Source organism: Dermacentor variabilis, chromosome 10 (genome assembly GCF_050947875.1).
Source record: "Dermacentor variabilis isolate Ectoservices chromosome 10, ASM5094787v1, whole genome shotgun sequence".
NCBI lineage: Eukaryota > Metazoa > Arthropoda > Arachnida > Ixodida > Ixodidae > Dermacentor > Dermacentor variabilis.
This window is the reverse complement of record NC_134577.1, coordinates 12959799-12982283: the sequence shown is the minus strand read 5'-3', so window position 1 is coordinate 12982283 and position 22485 is coordinate 12959799. Positions and strand designations below refer to the sequence as shown.

Sequence of the window (22485 nt, the reverse complement as noted above, 5' to 3'; positions counted from 1 at the left end):
CATTATGTCTTTGTATGCTGCCATGGATGCGCTTCTATCTGCTACTCCATTACCTGGTATCTCAACATGGCTTGAGACCCAGCAGAAATTAATTGATCTGCCGCACTTGTTGAAAGTCACTACGTTTAAAATGTCCCCTGCCAGGGGTTCACACTCGAATTTCAGATTTAGAGCCTTCAGGGTACTTAACGAATCAGTGTATATGATTGTATTTTCTTGCTTGTCAGTGATAGTTTGTAACTACTGTCCATACAGCCTCAACTTCAGCAGTGAAAACAGAGGCATACTATGGTATTTGAATAGTTATTTTCAAATTTTTCGTTACGGCCCTCACACCGACATCTTCATGTTTTAGAACCATCCATGTAAAATTCTATGTAATCTTTATATCTGCCCTGAAGATGGCGGAAATCTTGTATAACGTATTCATGTGGAGTGTCTCTTTTCTCCAATATGATATGGCAATATGCGTAGAAGGTCGGGCAAGAAAACGTCTGCCAGACAGGTGGCCCACCATGAGCAAAGCATACCCTGCAATGAACTTACATGCAGTGGATGACATCATGAGAAGCCAACAAAAGCCCCTTGCTTAACCCCCTTTCCTCTCATGCAGTGGACAAGCCACAATGACTTGATCAAACATGGTTATAACAGCACGTTTTGAGGACAAGGCACAGAAAGAATGCATACAGGACAGACGCCATATGTATTCTTTCTGTGTCTTGTCCTCAAAACGTGCCGTTATAACCATGTTCCATCAAGCCAGCAACCAACTAGCCCATCTAATAAGTCTGTTAATGAGCCACAATGGCTTTCTTTCCAAAGTGTATTGATTGTTTATGCACACAGCTCCATGTGTGAGCTGCATGCCTGCCAATGCAGGGCAATGCATGTGGTCAAACGAGTGCCTTTTCAATGTGAATTATTGTCTCCAGAAATATGGGCTGTTGGGCTAGTAGAATTTTCGAATGCTGCGTTGTTGTCTGTATGTATTAGACCATCTGCTTCCTACCAGTGCTACTCGTCTCCCAATAAGTAACACACTTTCAATGCCTGGCGCAATTAAAGTAGGCAGTGTCTTGTTATGTATAATGAAAGGATTTATTTGCTGACAGAAATGTAGGAAAGAAACATTAGGGGAAATTTATATGTACAAATCATAGAAAAATCTGCCCGTAAGAGTGAGTGTTGGCACTGGCAATTATTGTGGGACAAAGGCTCCTTTTGAAATGAACAGTCATCTGTTGAATTCTGTGAACTGCTTCAGGCGTCGCCTACTTTCTGCTGTGAGATCCATTGCACTGAAATGAAAGAAAACACACATGCAAGCACAATTCAGTGGCTAGAGTTGACAAAATGGACCAGCTACAATTAACATTTGAGATAAGCACCTTACGTAAAACACATCAATGATATCTTTAGAAACTGTTAATACTACCGTACAGAAGCAAGTGAAAGTGTATTAGGCCATTTTCAGACATCCCTCTGTCTTTCGAAGTCTTGGAAAGAAGACTAAAAAAAAATTAAATTATGGGATTTTACGTGCCAAAACCCCGATCTCACTTTGAGAAACACCGTTGCGGGGGACTCCAGAAATTTGGACCACCTGAGGTTCTTTAACGTGCACTAACATACTAAATATTAATACCAAATAAATAAATAAATAAATAAGTAAATAATTAAATACTAAAAGATGCCTAAAGCATCAATACTATCGAGCACAGAGCTTTAGCAAGCGAGAAATCGAGGTAAATGTGGGGCACGATTTAACACAGACATTATAGTACTAGCCTGATGATTTAGCAACTACTCTATAATTCTGTCACTAGTACTAAGGCAATGATTATAAGAAGATCATTGCGTCACATTATAAGATGGAAGAAAATGCTACTTCTTCAATTCTATTCAATTCTTGGAGAAAAGCAAACCAATTATTTACATGTAATCAATTATTTGTAATCAATTACATTTTTTGGTAATTTAACAATCACTTTGGTTACTCGGTAAAATTATATGTAATTTAATTGCTTTTTTTTCAGTAACCAATTACATATAACCAGTTACATTTTTGGCAAAACAAGTTCCAACAGGTGAGGCAGCTCTGAGAACTTAAATTTGGAGGGAACTACAGAGCCCAAAGGAATGAAAACATGTATATAGGTTACCTTCTTCCCACAATCAGCGTCCTGCAGCTATGCCTGGATCATGTGAACATGGCAGGCTTGCAGATTTGAACACTTCTCTAGGAGGTCCAACCTCTCAGCTTAACCCATGTAATCAATTTCTCTGCCTCTCTTCTGGAAGCGCTTATAGGCGAGCTTTCATATATGATAAGAGCTGCTGCTGAATTCTTCCTCACTTAGTGCAGTCTATGACTTCTCGGACAGAGACGAGTTTTTGGCAGGTAAATTCATGCTTCTATTTGTTTGATATTATGTGACTCATAAATACCTATTTTTGCGTTTGTAATACAACAGTATATCTAGGGCTGAATACTATCCAGTATTACATTGAATTACATTACATATTTGGACACCTTCTCAAGGAACTTGAACGTTCGCTGGCATCCATTACAATTAGTCTAAGTTTAAGTGGTTAACGACTGAAGGGTGCCAAGAGGAGGTCCACCAAGAGTTGGCCGACAAGTTGAAGTGGCTTGAGAGCAATGGCCACTTCAAACATAGATGCCAGGGAATCACCTAATATGATTTTTTTCAGTTTATTGCTGCCCAATCGCGAATGCCTTCGCCTAGCCCCAGCAACAATGAAGCACTTCACTTCATAGAGAACCCAGACCCAAGCATCACGGCCTTGAATAACGACAATCGTTTGAGAAAGGTGTTCATACGTTACTACAGAGCCCTTCTCTCCAGGACACACATTGAGCGAGTTTTCAGTATTGCTGCTAGATGAGCTCACGAAAAAACAAGGGAAGATTACCAAATAAAATTTGGAAAAGGAATACTTAGTGAAGATAAAAAATGTGTGAAGAGCTGCAGAGGACACATTGAAAGAGCCAGACCAGCTCATTATACTTATTGTATTTGTGCAATGTTAATAAAAGTCTGGAGGAAAGTAGTGCTCAATAATCTATTACTTTTTATTAATTGCTTAATTTCTTTTGTAGAGCAGTAACTAGTAGTCGTATTCAATTACACTTTTGAAAGAACACTGTGGTATAAAGTTTGTAAACAGGGATAAGGTGCCCCAGAAAGGCTATCTTGGTCAAAAGTGGCCTCGTCATCCTCGGCATGTTAGTTTTAAAGGGTTAGTGTAGTGACATCACGTGCGGTTGTTGTCGGCGGCGGCTGGTTATTAAGGGAGAGACTTCAGACATAATGAGTGCTTTCACCCGACGTCTGTGAGCGTGGTTCCCAAGATGAGGGGACAAGAGTGGGAGTGGGAAGGCGGGGAGGAAAGAAAAGAAAGAAAAGGAGAAAAAAAAAACGGGGGTAGGGGGGACACAAGGAAAAAGAAAAGATGAAGAAAGAACAAGAGAAAAAAAAAAGAAGGGGGCATGGGAGGGTGTTGGGGAAGCAAGAGGTTAGGGAGCATTCAGGGGTGTCGTTGGCTGCATGTTTTTGAGGCTTTAGAAGAGCCAGTCAGGCAGTCAGTGCGTGAGTAACACAAAAGACCCCCCCCCCTCCAAAAGAATAAGCATGAGTTGAAAGAGTGACTTTAGTAGCATAGCAGCAATGCGTCGAGTAATTTTGAAATAGTTAAGATAGCGACAAGGAGTCTGGGGCGCAATGTATGGGGTAACTGGAAGGCAGCTGCCCGTTGAGCTACTGGGGCTAACGTCCCTTGAAAGACCATGCGCTCATTATCTCTGAAGCCTCTCCCTTTATAACCAGCCACCACTGACAACAACCGCACGTGACGTCACTGCTCTAACCCTTCAAAGCTAACATGCCGAGGATGACGAGGCCGCCTTTGACCAAGATAGTTCCTCCTATCGAAACGTTGGCCAGCCTTTCTGAGGCACCTTATCCCAGTCTACAAACTTTATACCACAGTGTGCTATTCCATCTGTCAGCCCCTTTTTTGATTTTAGACTTTTGAAAGAAGTAACTGTACTTGTAAGCAGTTACTTTTTTTCAGCGATGTGTACAAGTCTGGAAAAAAGAACTCATTGATGTTACCGTTGACAACAATGCAGCGGATGGTCAAAATGTTCAGTTTTCGCTCGACCCCATGCCACCCGTGCTCTCATGCTTGGTAGTTTCTGTATCGTATGGTACTGCGCTTGTTTCGCTGTCTTGGAAAGCTCACACTAATGAGTCAACCAGATTCACACAATATTCAAGTAATGGTAGTGTGACAGATGGACCCTGTAGCACTGCCGTGTCTTGCTGCAGGAGACATGGGCGTGACATCCCAAAAAGAAGTAATGACAAATTTTCATTGTTGTCCAAATAAATATTATTGTATGCCCGTACAGGAATCTCAAACGTGCCATGAGGCCAGCATTTTAACCAGAGGGTACTAGATCTAGTTTCAATATGCTGCCGTCGGCAGTCAAGATGCACTCCATGCCGACAATGGTAAATGCTGTGGCGCCACCTGATAACTTGAAATGAGAAAACTTTCATGAATCCATGGCCAAGATTGCGCACACACTCAATCTTGGATATATTGTACTCAGTGGGAGATGAGACGAAGTGATGGCTTATTTTACCACTTATTTCTTGCTGTCACGGAGGAAAGCAAACAGCAATAATGAATTCAGATCGAAGCAGGCACACTGGTTGCTGCCATGCTGTTATGCAATCATGCCGATTACACTACACAGTGATAAGCGAAACTTCTGCAAGCAGGCAAAAAATATCACGTCCATGAGATATCTTGGGATGCTTTCAGCTTCTTCTTCTTTATTAATACTGTTAACCCTCGCTTGAGGGTTGTTACAGGGAGGGAAAATAGTACAACACAAGCAAATTTGACATTTCATAGCATCAGGTTGGGTGCTCACGATACAAAATATCAATCAAGCATTCAAATTTGTGCACATCCGTCTGATCGACAACAACATCAGGTAAGGCATTCCACATTTCAATTACATCCGGGAAAAAAGAAGCGCGAAAAACATCAACACGTGTGTTATAAGGCTTGACGGCTCTGCTGTGGTTTATTCTCTCGCTACGATTTGCAGGGAACTGGACATATATTTCCTTTTTTATCTTCAAAACCCTTTGAAGTATCTGAAAAAAAATCTTAAGTCTGGCTTTCCTCCTTCGGGTTTCCAGCAACTCAAGCCCACACGAACGCAGAATTGTTGTTACCGAATCAGTCCTTCGGTACCTTGAAGCAATAAAACGAGCAGCCATTCTCTGAATTCTTTCTAGTTTGTCTATTAAAACTTTTTGGTGGGGGCTCCAGACAACGCAAACGTATTCTAAAGATGGACGTATGAGAGTTTTATAAGCAATTAATTTGGCATCCTTCGTTGCATGTTCCAGCTTTTTCTTCAGTGAATACAGTTTTTGTGAAGCCGTCGAGCACAGGTTATCGATATGTTTACGCCAGTCTAAGTTATGTGAAATTGTGACACCTAAATACTTGAATGTATCTACATTTCTTAGTTTGTTGCTTGCAATATTATAAAAGAATGGTGCCGCACTTTTTTTGTTAGTAACATGTGTAAAAGTCGATTTGTTGTAATTGATTTCCATGTCCCATTTTTCACACCAAAGGTGAAGGGAATGAAGAACCTGGTTAATTCTGATTTGGTCATCAATGTGTGTTACCGTAGAATAAATTAAACAATCGTCAGCAAAAAGCTTCAATTTCACAGGGAACTCGACAATCTCTGTAATGTCGTTAATGTAAACCAAGAACAGCAACGGGGCCAAAACGGACCCCTGGGGAACACCAGAAAGCACTTCTAACGCAGGGGACAAGCACTCATCCGCACGCACAACCTGCCTGACGAGGCAGGTTGTACGTGAATAGCACCACTGGTGTGGTACTGAGGTACCCCAGCAATTGGCATACTTCTGGCCAGCAATATGTCCAAGCAATATTTGCTTTTGTTTTTTTTTTTTCACAACAATGGCCAAAAACTTCCAAGTGGTTAGTCTAGGCAGGGGACACGATCCCGTTTGCGAGTGTTGCGGAGTCGTTTGATAAATCCAGAATATCAAATGCACAATGGGCCACACGGAGGACATGTGATTCACAGGCAGCAATAAAGTGCTTTCTGGGACTGATGATGGTAGAAATTAGGCGCAAATAAATCTGAATTCTGCAAAGGTAAACTCAAACTTCAAACTCAAAGTTGGCACATGTTCAACTCGGGGGCTTGTTAGTATCGGGAAAATGCTGCAAAATGAACAAGAGGTGTGCTTCAGCGTATTCTGTGCACCTTGTTTAATTTGACCTGCCGGACAATTTGATCAATTTCACGGTCTTGCCAAGGTCGAAAAATGGAAGTCAACCGTATGCACCTTGTACAGTGACCAACAAAGTAGTGCAAGTAAGCACATCTCCCTGTTCTGTGCAACAAAAAAATTAATTCCTATTAAAACCAGAACGTATATTGCTGGCTCATAGATATCTCTCAAACACACCAACCTATTATTGGAATACACTAGAACCTCGTTATAACAAAGCTGAAAGGGAAGCTGAAATTACTTCGTTATATCGACTATTGTCCTTTACTGCAGCATATTCCCAGTGGATTGCACAACTTAAAACATGCAAACAAGACACAGAATGCTGAAACAGTATGTGGCCATGCATGCAATGAAATTTTAATAAAACAGCAAAGACTCTTCGGAATATATACCAATACCTATATGCCTTATACTAAAACTCTCTCAGCTGAATTTCTACCGTAATCTTCTCGCATGGATCACAGCATTTCTCAACAAACACTCCCAGTTAGTTTCAATTAAAAATAGCCGTTCCAGCTCTCTCCCAGTAACATCCAGCGTCCCCCAAGGATCTGTATTCACACCCCTCTTATTCCTCATATATATTAACGACCTGCCCGTACATGTATCTTCCCATATCCATTTATTTGCAGACGACTGTGTCATCTATCACACAATTACAAAGATTTCTGATCAAACTGCACTCCAACATGACCTTAACCTTGTACAACAGTGGTGTGATCTTTGGTTAATGAAGCTTAATCCCACTAAATGCAAGCTCGTTTCCTTTCAAAACAAGCTTAATCCCTTATCATTCTCATACCTAATCTCTCACTCCACTGTCGAACAAGTTCAATTATACAAACACCTAGGCGTCACCTTATCCTCTGACCTTTCATGGAATGCACACATCAGCAATATCATATCATCTGCGAACAGATCCCTCAGTTTTTTAAAGCGTCATTTGCATCACGCACCATCAGGCATAAAACTTCTCGCATACAAATCACTCATCAGATCGAAACTAGAACATGCAGCGCCCATCTGGAGCCTGCACCAGGTATACTTAAGAAACAAACTAGAATCTTTACAAAATCGTGCCACTAGGTTCATCCATCCTTCATATTCATATGACATAAGCATATCGTCCCTAAAACGTAAAACTGATCTTGCCAATCTTTCTGTGCGTCGCCGCATCGCCAGTCTTTGTTTGTTTCACGAATTGTTTCACAGTTCCCTTAATCAAGCACCGTATATTATCCCACCGGCGCGCATACCTCCCCGTACGTCCCATCCTTACTCAATCACACGCGCATGTGCTCGCACCACTACTTTTGCAACCTCATTTTTTCTTCGCACAGCAGTGGACTGGAATGGCCTTCCCTGTGACATTGCAGCCATCACATGTTCATCAACTTTTGCAGACAACTTCACTGCATTTATTTGTCATGAAGATCACTCTCTGTAACCTTTATTTGTAAGCCCACCTTTTATGTAATACCCCTTAACCGGGGTCTTTAAGGTAATAAAGTGAAGTGAAACATGCGACAGAGTGTGCAACACACATGCTGTCACTATCACGACAACACGCGATACCGTCCTTATGTTCCACTGGTTTGGCCTTTCACTTACACTTTCCACTTGGTTCATTCACACTGTCGTGAAACTGGTGAAACAGTGACAAGGTCGACAAGAACAGCTAGCAGGCTGTGATGCAAACCAAGTCTGCTGTGTTCAAGCAGCACGTGGCACACATCACGGGGCACCGACTACACAGCCGGGGAGTTATTCTCAGGCAAGCTCCATGACTCTTGGAGATAGTCTCTCAGGTGATGTCGCGAACCTGTCAAGATGTATGGCCGACAGTGCTTGGCACAGTGCCAGAAACACTGTCAGCCATATACACGGTCGCATTCGGCCTGTGAAAGCGAAACTATCTCATGCTGTTTTCAAGCAATCTCAGAGGTCACGCCCAGCTGCATCAGCCAGTACAGCTCGCCACATTGAGAGAAAGAGAAGTAGAGGCACTGGTTTATTGGCATGCCACACACAAGGTCATCATGGACATGTGGTGCGTCGCAGCCTCCAAGATTGTGATATCGAAGGGTGCGCCGAGCAGCCTAGCTTCGGCAGCTATGTGCCGCAGCAAGAAAGGTACGATAAGACAAGAAAGAAGTGCTGCTTGTGCATAGCCACCGCGCACACAAGTGCAGTGTGAAATAAAGACCAGTGGTGCTGGAAAGCGTATTCGACGTGGGAATTTCGAACTGCCACACCAAACGGGTGCAGAACCCAACAGAAATCGATATACATGCTCGGTGCACCACGGACGGTACCTTTGGTTTCGGACAGGAATCTAGTCCGTTATATCCATTAGCAGAACAATTTTACTTCATTAAAACAAGGTTTTAAAAACATGAATCTCTATGAAGATTTCATGCGGAATTGCATTTACTTTGTTATATCCCCTATTTCGTTATGACCTGTCAATCTATAACGAGGTTCAAGTGCAGTACACTGCATTTAACTATTTTTTTTTTATTTAGCTACTCGGTACATGCCACTAGGTGTGTGCCTGTTCTTGGTCAATTGAATACTCCAGAATTACTATGTGCCACAATGACAAAAGAGCTACAGAATCGTGCAATACTGCCCGATACATGTCATGCTTTTCTGTACATACACCTGTCATCGCCATTTTTACCTCGAGAAACATCATAGATTGCTTTCATCCTTGTGTCATTACTGCATGGACATTTCGCGCTGTGCATCTGCCTGGCCTGGAGTTTGCATCTTGGCATAGCATGTGAAGAGTGCGGTGCGTGCACAAAAAATTGCATGAGAATAAAGTTGTGGCCTTTGTGGTTGATAAACATAAACATTGCATGAAATTACATGTTGTATAGGATGAAAGTAAACAAAATTCTATGCACTGTCTTTACTTGTAAAGCAGTTAGGTTGCCATATTGCTTAACATAGTTTCCAGCATGTGCATTGAATCTGCATGTTCTTTTTTCAGTAAACTCAAGTCAGAGAACTTTACAGACAGAGATGGTACAAGCAAGATGTTTCAGTCAGTATTTGAATTCGCTGCTATCCTTACATCCTCATGTACTTACCCGAGGTGCTGTCGAAAAGTGGTTGTCAGCTGGTAGAGACCTGTTGAGACTGCAGCTGCCAAGGCCCTCCCCAAACGCAGCTCATGGCCTGAGCTGCTGTTGGGACGGCGCAGGATGGAGAAACGCTTGCCATGGCGTTCCAGAAGCTGCATGCACATCGCCACCCAGTTTTTGGCAACACCACACAAACAAAATGGCACTATGCTACTCTAACCTCAGAATATGATCAGTTAGGCTAGTTAGTGTATTAATGCGTGAGCATTCGAAGTGCCAAAGTGTGAAAAAGTATGTGCGAAGTGTGGAAAGTCAGTAATGTGGTATGGTCATCCGCTTCAGATGATCATCAGTTGCACTTCGCTCTTCGAAGAAGCGGGACGTGTGTCGAGTGAGCCTCTGAACACTTTGCCATGTGGTGAAGATGATTTAAATCATTGGCACGGGACCTCAAAGAGATGAGACGTGCCTAACGCATTTCTCTCACATTTACTGCTAAATCACCACAAAATTTCTTTCTCTGTTACCAGGAACTGTGCAGATTGCTTCTTATTTTTCCGCCCTATTTATGGAAAGTGCATGCAGATACAAAGAAAACTTTACGAAATACAAAACAAATATACAAATATGAATCTAAAATATAAATATATAAATTTTAAAAAAGAAGAAAGCGCTGTACTGTTACAACGAGCACTTCAAACATATGGTAAAAATACAGCATACGCAAAGTAAAAAAAAAAACAAGTATAGACAGGCTTTCTGAAGCATAAGAGTACCACTCTAGTCTAACCGCAGCATCACGCATGGATTTCGGAAGTCATGAGATTGCCATCATCACTGTCGATCTTCCCACAGCTTAAGTTGCCGTAAATGTGGCCCTGAGCACCATGCCGCAAAGATGCAAAGGGTCAACGTTTACTACGATGTTATCTGAAGATCACAATTTGTCGACACTTTCTTTACACCTTTGTTGATATACCAATTGCAATGAGGGTGGACCTTTTGAACTTCATATTTTTTCTGCTGAAGCAACACACAACCTGACGCTATTGGCGCACTTGGCCTCACGTGGCTGATGCACAACCATAAGGCCATAACAGCGAAACCTTTTCATAAAGGCAGCATGTATGCCACGGAAGTTTGCGCATTCAGTCAGCTAGAGCACTTTGTTCTTGTAGTCAGAAATGGTGGACCAGAATCCACTGAATTCTCGCTGACTGTAATCTAATCACAAGCTCTCGAAGAAAAATAGTGGCTGTGCTTACGGTTTTAAATGACAGGTGATCTGACTCGGGCAATGTTTTGAAACAACTATGACGCCGAATTTCATTCTTTAGATTAATGTAATACACAAATTAGGTGGACCTTTCAAACGAAATTTTGCTGCTAAAAGAAATACACGTGGAGATGTTAAAAAAAAGTTTAGCGAGAGAGTGCCCCGTTGTCTTTAGCAGTCTTGGCATAATTTCAATTGTTGTCTGGCCAATTTTGGAAAAAAAGTCATTATTTTTGTTATTCCTGCAGTTGAGCAGGAATGCATCTATTTGCATGCTACATATATACTGACATAGTTATTTGCTTCTTCATTCCACTCTGTGCAAGGGCTAGGAACTACTACAGTTCACGAGTACGTGAACTCCTAGTTAACCCATAGTACAAAAGTAGTAAATGTCTACATGTTATCAGGCTAATATTGTTGCTCTGTAATTGAACTCGGAGCAGTAAAAGCAGACTGAAATGCACTGCACTTGTTGTGCCTAGTGCAGACTAAATAGTGCATGGCCACGATGGCCTACTAATGTAACCAGGAAATAATTGTGCTACCAAGTCACTAAACAGTACATGGTTTGGATTTTGTGTGCACTTCAGGATTTGTTAGCCATACATGCAGCTAACCACAAACCCTATGGTTCATGCATTTTCCTGGTCACTACACTAAATTTCCACGATTCAGCACGTCTTTGTCACTCTCTGTAATGGCACTGGTATAATGTCAATACGCAATATAAACTCTCCCAAACTGCCAAATTGTTGATTCACGAGAGACTTGTACTCCGTTACGTATACAGTTAAACCTTGATATAACGAAGTCGGTAAAATCAGCAATTTGCTTCATTATATCAAAATTTCGTTGTATTGAAATTCAACCTTTTAAGCAAATAAGTACAGTCGCCAATCAATTTTTCTTACACGGAAATGGGCCTCAGAATTTTCCGAATAAGTGGGCAATCAAAGAAAGCAAATTTGAATGAGAAAACAATTTATCTTAGATAACTTTGAGAGTCAGCGACGAACAGTACGGTTTCATGCCACGTATGTGAACGATATCTTCTCGGCGGTACGAATTAAGCGAAGCCTGCCATGCTTTCGCGTGCACTCCACCTCCGCGGCTGATAGCGTCGCCGCAACTGGGACAATGGTATCAGGAAAAGCGCCGGCAGCGGGCAGCAATTGCTTCGTCTTCCCCTCGCTCCAACGAGTCACCGAAACTTGAGATTATGCAACCTTACGCAGTTGTCAGTACCTTACACAGATTACACAGTTGTCAGTACCGCTTCATGTTGTCTCTTTCTCCAGGTCTCGTGTGTTCCTTGTGGTAACTTCCCGGAATCAAGACAGCTTACATAGTGCTGCACCGTCTCGGCACGCCCACTCTTTGCACACATAGAAAATTACTTCTAAAGCAGGGTGCGCAGCTGCGTATGTGCTCAGCCATGCTTACAATCATGTGCAGCCACGGCCAAGACACGTACGATCGTATCCCCCTCACCACCACCCCCTCGCGCCCGCTTCATCGCATTACGGCAAGCTCACTCCCCTCCCCCTTTTCCCCTTTGCTCGTGCAGGAAGGCAGAATTCGTGAAGCCATTATCTTTCGTGTCTCACCCTCGCACACTCTCACTCACACCTAAAGCACACGCCGCACAGGGCACGACAGGACCTTATCGCACTTGGATTTTATAAGGAACATGATGCGGCTCCACTTCAGCGGACGCTCTTGTCGCGCGGCACGTGATTTGAGAGGCGAGTTTGTAAGCAGCCGCTTGTAATTCAATCATTTGACCATGTACGTCAGCAGAAGTTTCCATTTATTGTCTCGGCATTCCTTTGCGATGGCAGTGAAATTTCGTTATATTGAAATCGCATATAAGCACACTTCGTTACATTGAGGTCCTAAAGACTTGGTGTTCTAGGGACAAGAGGTTATGAAAAGTTAAATACTTTGTTATATCGAAAATTTCGTTATATTGAAGTTTGTATATCGAGGTTTAACTGTAGTAGAGTTTATTGGTGCAAGGGATCGAGGTTTAACTGTATATCAACCTCGATATCAGGCAATGCTGCATAGGCAGGAGACTTTTCCCAACGTTCACACTCACGACCAAACAATAGTGCATCATATAACAAAGAAATAAGCCAATGTAACATTGTCGCTACTTTTATGTCTCAAAATATGGCATATTTATTAATTGGAAGCTCTCGCAGATCTGAACCTTCTCACCACCAAATGAGGGGAGTGGCACATTTCTGCGATCAGCAGCCACAGTACACCATTTACACTCACAACCAAGACATGGTACTTCACATGCTAGAAACACAAAGATGCACAAATAATATGTAATCTCGCGTAGCCTTAGAACTATGAGTTACAGTTGTAATATATGAAATATTTATTCAATAGAATGTGTCGCAAGCCTAAAGCAACTACACTGGGAAATGAGACTTTCATGAACAGACGTGTAGCTCCTGCAGCATTGTCTGCTATGTATGAAATGTAATACTATAAGCCAGTTTTGATGTGAAAGCGTCAAATGGCCAACTGAGCGAAAAAGCCAGCGTCTGTTTCTGGTGCAGCGAAACGGCACTTAAATCCCCACTGGCTGCAACGCCATGCCACAAGCGCACCTTGATAGAGTTCCCTTGGCTGCAATGCCATGTCACGAGCTGCGCCTCAACAGAGCAGAGCAGGCAGTGCTTCAAGCATTGCATGAGGGGACAGGTCACTGCCGTGACACCACGTCACCCTCACTTTCGGAAGCCTGTTTTATTTGCTCGTTCCTTGTCCGAGCAAGCTCTCACCTGCATTCTAACTATGCTTCGGTAATCCCTATAAAGAAATTAATGTATAAAGAAACAATGAATTCAAAAGGAAAAGCACTGGCAGTAGTGGGTTTCGAACCTACGAACCCATGCTCAGAAGTAAAGTGTCTTACTCACTGGGCTAAACTAACGCCTCCTAGATGGCAGGCCTGTGCACTCTGCTTTATGACGTCAGGGTACTTGGGCCAAAATTTCCATTGCCAAGCCCGGCATGACAAAAGCAGTTACATCAAAATCATCACAGCTTACTCAGGAGAGCCCGCACTAGATTCCATGGCAGTCGGGAAAGGTAGTGTGACATCACAGATTGAAGTGCACTGGCCTTACGCTATCTAGAAGGCATTGGCCAAGCATCTTCATGCAATCACTTGCTCCCGAGGAGTTCAAAACTCGAAAGACCACTCAGCAGCACTCAATTAGACATTAATGCTTTTGCACTCACAACTCATAAGATGTGCTTAGGTGTCTTCGGATTTCTTTCTTACCATTTTCAAAGTGTTTTGCAGGACCCTTTTAATTATGAGATAGTACTAACTGCATTCAAGGCAGCACTCTTAAGTGCCTGGCCCAGTTCTGAAAGAGTCTCTTCCAGAACACAAAAAGCAGCTTGCCTGATCTAGCTCCAGCAGGGCATTGAAGATGCTGGGTAGGCTGAACTGCACCACACCATATTGGTCTTCAGTCTTGGAAGCACATGCCAGCAAGCAAAGACCTGCACAGGTCATACACCATAATCACGTCTAATGCTACAAGGTGGTCAAACTGCAGACTCGTATGCTTTGACTTTGCGTTGCCTAAATAAGGGTGCCATGGTGCCCTCAATGTTATTACTTAAGAATTATATTCAGTAAAATGAGTTATTGATAATCTTTTTCAGGCTCATCCCCCTGATTTTAATGTTTACCCTTAGCAAAAATAATATTAGTAAATTAGTAAATAATTAGTAAATTAGTAATATTAGTAAAAATTACTTTGGTTTGAATCTCATATCTTTATTGATTGGAGACAGCCATCACTTAAACATCCTCGTGTGAGCACAGAGAGACACTAAATAAAGCAGGGGCGCGATCGGGGATCGTCGTCCGGAGCATGCATTTGGTTACACCGTGCACGATTAGCCTAGGCCATGCCAGCTTCATGAGCCACGCAAAGTCGGCACAGCCTAAGCCAATCGCACACGGCACAATTGAACGTGCACTTTCAAAACTATCCCCGATCGCACCCCAACAGTGTAGCCAGGCGGATGCAAGCAGTATAATGGCAGTCAAAATTTGACTGGACAGTGCTGGTTCTGTTGCTGTAGCATACACAGAATGCAAGGATGAGAGCACAAACCTTCTATGGCCCAGATGAGAGGTTGGCAATCAGCAAACAGCTGCCTGCTCTTGACATCGGACAGCTCCGAGATGAAGTAGGTCACCAGAGGCTTGCTCTTCACTGCAGCCAGCATCTGCGCCCATTCAGCGAGCAATCAAAAAAATACTGCACATGCAGTATAGGGCCCACAGACAGATGGTCGAGGCTGTTTTGGATTTGTAAATACATAACTCTGTGCCAGAAACAAATATAGCAGTTTGTAAACAGAATCTGTTAAGAGAACCTAAACTGGACAAATTTAATATATAAGTTTACAGCTTAGAAAATTCTTACAACGTTTACAAGGTTTCTGCAAAAGTCCTATTCACAAATTAGTGGTATATTTTGGAGCGTCATATAATGCATCAATTTTGTGCACTTTATATGTGTCATTACAAAGTTTTAATACAGTCGAATCTTGTTTTAACGAAGTCGCATTTGACGCGAAAATAGCTTCACTATATCCAATATTCCTTATAAGTGTTTACCCTGATGTATTGGTACCAGACATACACAAATGAAACAAGCATGACGTCTCTGACAGGCCAGCAATGGGTCTCCTGCAAATTTTGATGGCTCGCCGGTAACCTGCTGTACCAACACGTGGCACGGGAACAACAATTCCACACACATGCTTTACACCATCACTAATACACAACTGTGTGATCTGTGGGATCATACAGAATTATTACTATGGCTTGCCAGCTGCAGTTCGCCCAAGCCACAACCATTCTAACTAGAGATCTGCTTTTTTTTTTCACCTTGCCATTACTAGCCAATAGCAATTTATTCTCGAACATTTACCCAGGTGCTAAACTGCCTACAAGAGTGCCTTTTGAAACTTTATTCTGATAATGCATGACCAAATATGCTCCAAAAACCTCTCAGTATGTGAACTGCTCATTTACGGTCTAACCTGAGATATATCGTACTTGAAGGGAACTGTGATATAGTTCCATACATCAATAATTAGAAATGTAAAATATGCCTATCTGTAGCTAATCTTAAAACTCCATATGTCTCTTATAGTTTCCCCGAGATTGTGAAAAGGAGGAATTCACCTATTTATTTCTTCAAGGTTTTGTCAAACGCACTTAAGTTAACTCATTTTTTGCACACAATCGTCATAGGTCACTTGTCCTGCAGAATGGTCTTTGATACATACTGCTCGCAACAGTAACACTTAAAAGCTCGAATCGCCTGGCCACAGGACTGCAGTGCACCTTGCATGTATTCATGTATTGCATGTTTTATTCAGGATAAAGTAGAAGTGGACTCAGCACGAATGCAAATGAGCCAGTATGAACATGCGCTGTGACATCATAAGCACACTTGTACTGCGAATCGCATGTGAACGTGCCCAGCTACGCGTCCATCACAATATGTTATGCAAACTACCGATCGCCGTGCGTCGGCAATGAGTTAACCAAGCAGATGCTGTGATATCCGAAAGTGGCTTGCAGCTTACAGAACATCTGAGTTGATTCCCACTCACGTGTAACCCCATGAACACAAATGAAATGTGATCAGTGCAAATTGTGGGCCCACAAATCGCAGAGTGATGAGTCCGGCACGCTACTGCCACGATGGCCTTTCCAAGAAATGCATGTGTGGTGTGCGGTGGTTTTGTTCAATCTAAACTAATGTAATAAAACCTATCAAGTGGGAGTGGGAGTTGGGGTTGAATTCATTTGTATTTCCAATGCATTTCAACAGACATTTTGAAAATTAATATCTCATAACTGGTGCTGTCCCGAGAATTCGTTCCAAGTGGATATGCCATGTGAACTCGGCGGCTATAATTTGTAGATTAAAATATGTGACGTAAAGTAAATAATTAAGCAGTTAATCAGCACAATTATGTTAATTATTCAATTGAACGTTTTGATTTCTCTTAGAAGTAAAATTCAGATCAAGGGTTCGCACTATCTGCCATAGACAAACTTTAAAAAATATAAAGACGCCAAATAAACGCACACACACGAGAGAACAGAACGGGACAAGGCGCCTCTTCTCTTCGTTCTCTTCTCTTGTGTGTGTCCGTTTATTTGGCGTCTTTATATTTTATAATGAACAGCTACGAACTAGCCCAGCAAGAAGTGCTTTTAAAATCTTTAAAAAGTTTGGTGCAGCTAAAAAAAAAAAAACACCTTATATACATACGTGAGATGTGCAATGTGCATGACAGTACAATGTGCAGCCAGTGTACACATGCATGATGTTGTTCATATATCACTGCAATCATTATTACTATTTCTGTACAGTTTCTGGAACATTTTGCTGCAGTATCTCAAAGTCCACTGCAAAATGCAAAGAGCATGGTCACTTTACATAGGTGTAGGCGGCTGACCTAGAAAACTTCTGTCTCTTCCCACTAGCTTCATATGATCCTTTCAGTGACTTCACACTGTCATGCCGCAGCATTGTGGCAGTTTTGGTAGACTAAACAGCCCTCTACTTGCTGGCTCCCCAAAGCTGCCACCATGCAGCTTGGCAATGAAGAAAGAGGACACTGGTGAGCATGGTATGTAGTATGTAGGCCTCAGCAAATGCTTCAGCACAGCAGCCATGGGCGTTTGTGGTTTCGGTTTTCGGTTCCATTGCAGAGCCTGATAATGATGATGATGATGATGATGACGACGATGATGATGATAGGTGTCTGCTGCATTGCATATTTCAAAGCTCAAACCGTGACTAAGTGCACAAAATAATGTGGAGAGGTCTGTTACCCAAACAGAATACGAGATGCAGATTATGCATGACAAATTCTGGAAAACTCATGTATTATATGCAACTTTCTACAATAACTGGCCTGGTTTATCTGGTTGGTATGACTTACCCGATTAGCCAGCGACAATTTTGGAGGAGCAGGGGGTGGTGGCGGCTGAGCAGGACTCATCATCTGCCATGGGTTTGCTAGAAAAAAGAAAGACTCACAGCCTCAGTATACAGGTGAGGTGACCAGCAGTAGGTGAAACATTGTTTCATAATTTACTTTCAAATGAAATATGGAATGGTGTGAGAAATAGAACATGTACCGAAACATTGCCAAGCACCAGTATATTTCATTCACCTATAAGCCAAGCTGTTGTTCACATGGCATACCACTCACACAGGTTTTTAATTACAAATATCTTAGAATGCACTTTTCAGAGAATGCCATAAGGTAGTATACAAGGTTTTATTGGCTAGTTGCCTGCTCCCAAGCTCACTTAATTTGTGGTGCCTGTGACCAAAACGATATTCCATGTCCATTATATATATATATATATATATATATAGTAACAATATAATGTAGCACCAAATGCGTATGCACAAAAATGATCACTTGGAGATTTCTTACTCCAACCAACCTTGTTTCATTTGAGTGAAATGTATGTTAGTATCTCAAAATTTTTCTTTCTTGCTCAAAGTACAATATTGTCATTCCAAAACAATGTGTGAAAGCCACTAGATGCAAGGCAACCCAAACCCATTCTTGCATTATTCAGACTTTGTAACAAAGCGCCATGCAAGAGGAACTTTGATACCGAGACTATAACAGCATCAAAATGTGCGCAAGAGACGTTGCGCCGCACACACTGGCATACACAGTACAGTATGATGGCTACGAGAAAGTTTCATGACACTGACGGGACTGAAAACAAAAAGAAAACAAAAGGCTGGGTGCGTGCAGACGTTCGCACGCTTGTTCTTGCCAAGACTGCGCAAGCGCCACCACGTGATTTTGTTCCACCAACAGGAATGTGCAGACCCTTTAGTTTTGTTCAGCTGGCTTAGTGGCAGTAGTTTCAGCTTGAGAAGCGGAGTCCAGCCAATCTTTATAGTTTCGCTTGTGGTGTTCTGATAGTAGTGTCTTGTATCTTAGGATACACGATTATGTTCTTTCATGTATCGGAAATGCAGATATTGATACATGTCTTGCCAGATGTACCATGATACAAATATCTTCGATACTGCCCAGTACTGCTGCGGCCGTATGGCTTCTGAAGTGAAGACAAAGACCAACTGATCAGTGTCGCTGCCTTCCTCACGTTGGCGCTGGGATGGGACTGCTCAGCTGCTCTCTGTGTTGGACCCAACGTCACTGAGCTTCGCACTAACTGTCAATAAACCCCGTAGCACTGTTGTTATTTTTTGCCAATTGTGCTAGGAGCGTACTACTACTCGTGGGCCTTCTACCACTTCAGCGAGTTCAAGTTTAGTCCAAGCAGGGGCTAGAATAGATCATCTATCAGCTGACTGACACGGAGCTGGGCAATGAATAGTCACGGCTGTAGGATTAAAAAAAAGAAGAAGAAGAAGGTGCAGCCTGTCACGTGCATCAAAAACGCTATCTTCCGCCGCGGCACCACCGGCTGAGATTCTTTGTCTGGGATTGGCCTAGAAAATGTGTCAGGAACACGCTTGTAACGCCCTCACCTGACGTGTCGTGTTCCCCGCAACTAGTGCTGTTCGGCCTAGCTAAGCAACTGTGGCTGTCACATTCGCTCCCATTGCAGCAGGACGCACCCCCCCCCCCTTTTTTTTTACCCAGCGGCCGTGGAACAGTATACGAAGTGCCACTGGTTCAAACTGGCTAGTGGCCCTCCAGCTTTCATCAAATAGAGGCACTAGGTCATCCAGCATGTCTCTAATATCGGCAATTTGTGCACTAGTACAATTCCTTAAGTACATTGGTTTAAGACATCACTTATAGTGCTCCTGTACATCCTCCCTTGTGCACTCAGTGCTCACTCTCTTCTTTTTATTCTGCTTCCCCTTACCCACAGTGTAGGGTAGCAAACCGGACATACGTTTCGTTGACCTCCCCGCCTTTCCTCCTCTTGCTTTCTCTCTCTCTAATATCGGTATGGATTGCGCCCTGGCATCTGGCTACTCATTTTGGAGGCCTTGGTACCTGGGATCAAGAAATGATGCCCTCTGACTAGCAGACACCAAGCTGCGCTAGGCGTCCGGGTTCTGAGAAATTTGATGAGATATATCTCTATACCAACCATCTCAACTAAATGAATCACTTGCTCGTGCACCTTCATCCCAGGTAGAACAATGAAGACGGGGGATGCCACATCGCTGCAGATATTGGTAGCAGTAAGTTGAAGAATGCCAGTGGTGAAGTGAAGGTGAAGACAGCAATAAATGTATCCAGGTAGCATGCACTCAGTGAATGGCTTTGCTGCGGCTCTTTCTTCGTTGTTCTTTTAAAGGATTTTGCATCTTTTTTTCTTTTGGCGCAGGCACCGAGTAGCCAGACCTAATTTTTACAACCGATAATGCGGAGCGGGAGCACTGAGGTAAGCTGTTTACTTCACCATAGAACACATACAAAAGATGACGACGCATTGGCTGTTCGTTGTTATATCTTATATACAGCAGAACCTCATTCACACATTTTCAAAAAAATGAAAGAAAAAAAAAATCAGAAAAAAAGATACTGAGATGACGTACAATCGGAATTCCCTAAAAAATTGACTGATTCAAGTGTAGTTGACTACGTAATATGAACTGTTTCACGAATCACTGCAGCACGAGACGCCCATGCAAACCAAGCCCAACATACACATTGGCGTTTTTACGGCTTCGGCAAACTTACGTTTGCAATCTCCAAATTTAGCCTGGGTCAGCAGCTTCGTCAAGCGGAGAATTTCAGCAGGAATTTTCGACATGCCCACTCAGCGTGAATTGTTGCAGCACGAGACATGGACGCGCATTGAGCCAGTAAGGTCCAAGCAACCCGCGACATCTGTTGTTGTTTTCCTATTGTAATGTTTGAAGGCTGCGACGGGAAATATAAACAAAATCAAGCTGATAGGCAACAATGGAATAAAATGCCTCTAATGCCCCCAAATAGACAACATGACGTTCCCTTTGCACCTTCTGCAGCAGGGAACGGCAGCACTTTTGGATTAGGTAGTGACTACAGTGACGGGGCCCGGCTGCATTAAAGCTTCACTCTGTTACGCTCCATTTGGTTACACAAAAGCGGACATTAACCCTTTCGCTGTCACGGACGTACCGGTATGTCATCGTGCTTTCCCCCCACAGTGTCACTGACGTACCAGTACATTCTCTATCGTGCATTAAAAATTTCACGCCTGCGCGCAAAGCAGGCACTCCTGGACTAGCCGCGCCATTTGTTGACTCTTTCTACAAGTTCGTATTTTCGCCCCGACCTGTGTTAGTACATGTATTGAAGAGTACGGTGCAACTGCCACTCCCCCCTTTCTCTTTGCTTAGTAGCGCGGTGGCTCCGCGTTCGCTGGATCATGCGTCGCGCACATGTGGTTATGGGTTCAAGGATTGTTCTGCCATCTCCGCTGGTTTGAAGGTTTTTATTTTTCTCCTGTTGGTGTGTCTGCTACGGCGCGTCAAGTTCAGGTGCACGCACCGTTGCCTCTCCGAAAAGAGTGACTCGATTGCTGCTTTCGCTCTCTCGCCGCACCCTCGCTTCTGACTTGCAGCAGGAAACGTGAAGCTCTTCGAACTTTGTTTTAGGCTTTTCCCATCTCCCTTTGTCTTCTTGATCACACAACGTCCCATTTCTCTCCGTTGTGCTGGCGACTGAAAGCGCATCCTTCCTGCGCGCAGTTACTTTCGGATAGCTGAGGCGTGCGGGACTTTTCGTCTGCTGATTGTAGCGGTGGCTCTTCTGATTCACAATACGAGCCGAGCTCGGATTTGGACTCGGACAGCGTCTCATGCGAGGAAGAGATGAGTTCCGCATCGTCAGATTCGAATGTTGAACAGATATTATAGTCAGGCTGATGATGATGATGATGATGTTTACTAACAATAGCTGCAGAACACTGAAATGTGCATATTGCATTGACTATGTTATTTGTATACCAATCATAATCAAAAATAAATTGCTATGTTCATTCCCTGTTATGCTCGTTCCCTGAAACCAAGCCGACACTGGGGGTGCGTCACGGCTAGAAAGGTCCGGCAGCGAAAGGGTTAAGAATCATGACGCACTTGAGAACCGATACACCCAGCAGGCCAGTGTTCAATGAACTAAACATATTGCCATTCGATCTTATGAGTGAGCATAAAACAGCTAGCTACGTAAACAGTGTTGTGAAACGTAATCATCCTTTCCCAGTGTCCACATTTTTTTCATCATCATACCAGAAGTACTGCGGCTGGAAATTTCAACCTGCCTCCTGTACGTAATGTATATGTCAAAAAACTACTTGAATATGTTGGAGTTGTACATGGAACAACATACCCTCCAAAATAAGAAACACAAAATTTCAGCAAAGCACTGTTTATTAGCTATAAACCACTGATTTTGAGCCTGTATTCTTGCTTGGCGTTCTGTTGTTTTCAGTTTGACAATTTATGTAACTGGTGATAATTTCTATGCATGCCATAAAAAAATTTTTTTTTCTGTTTTTAACGTGCCCATGTGTTGCATTCATCCTCTGTATTGATCCCCCTATGCTTGTACTGAATGTCTATTATATTTCGCATATCCGGGCACATCCTCTAGCCTGCGGCTATTGGGTCCAACAGTCTTTTGTGTATGCACTGTAACACCT

The 22485-nt window shown here is 42.8% G+C and overlaps 1 protein-coding gene across 2 annotated transcripts in view; it reads right to left on the bottom strand.

The window, feature by feature from the left end:
• Positions 1-1118: 1118 nt before the first annotated feature.
• LOC142559923 (nucleoporin NDC1-like) overlaps positions 1119-22485 on the bottom strand; it is a 59612-nt gene continuing 38245 nt past the window's right edge. For both annotated transcript variants that reach the window (XM_075671619.1, XM_075671620.1), the window contains 5 exons: positions 17784-17860; positions 14924-15038; positions 14200-14300; positions 9494-9639; positions 1119-1301 (listed from right to left, as the gene is read on the bottom strand). In XM_075671619.1, the coding sequence (XP_075527734.1) occupies positions 1238-1301; positions 9494-9639; positions 14200-14300; positions 14924-15038; positions 17784-17860 (503 nt within the window). In that variant the 3' untranslated portion in view covers positions 1119-1237. The remainder of the gene's footprint in view (positions 1302-9493; positions 9640-14199; positions 14301-14923; positions 15039-17783; positions 17861-22485) is intronic.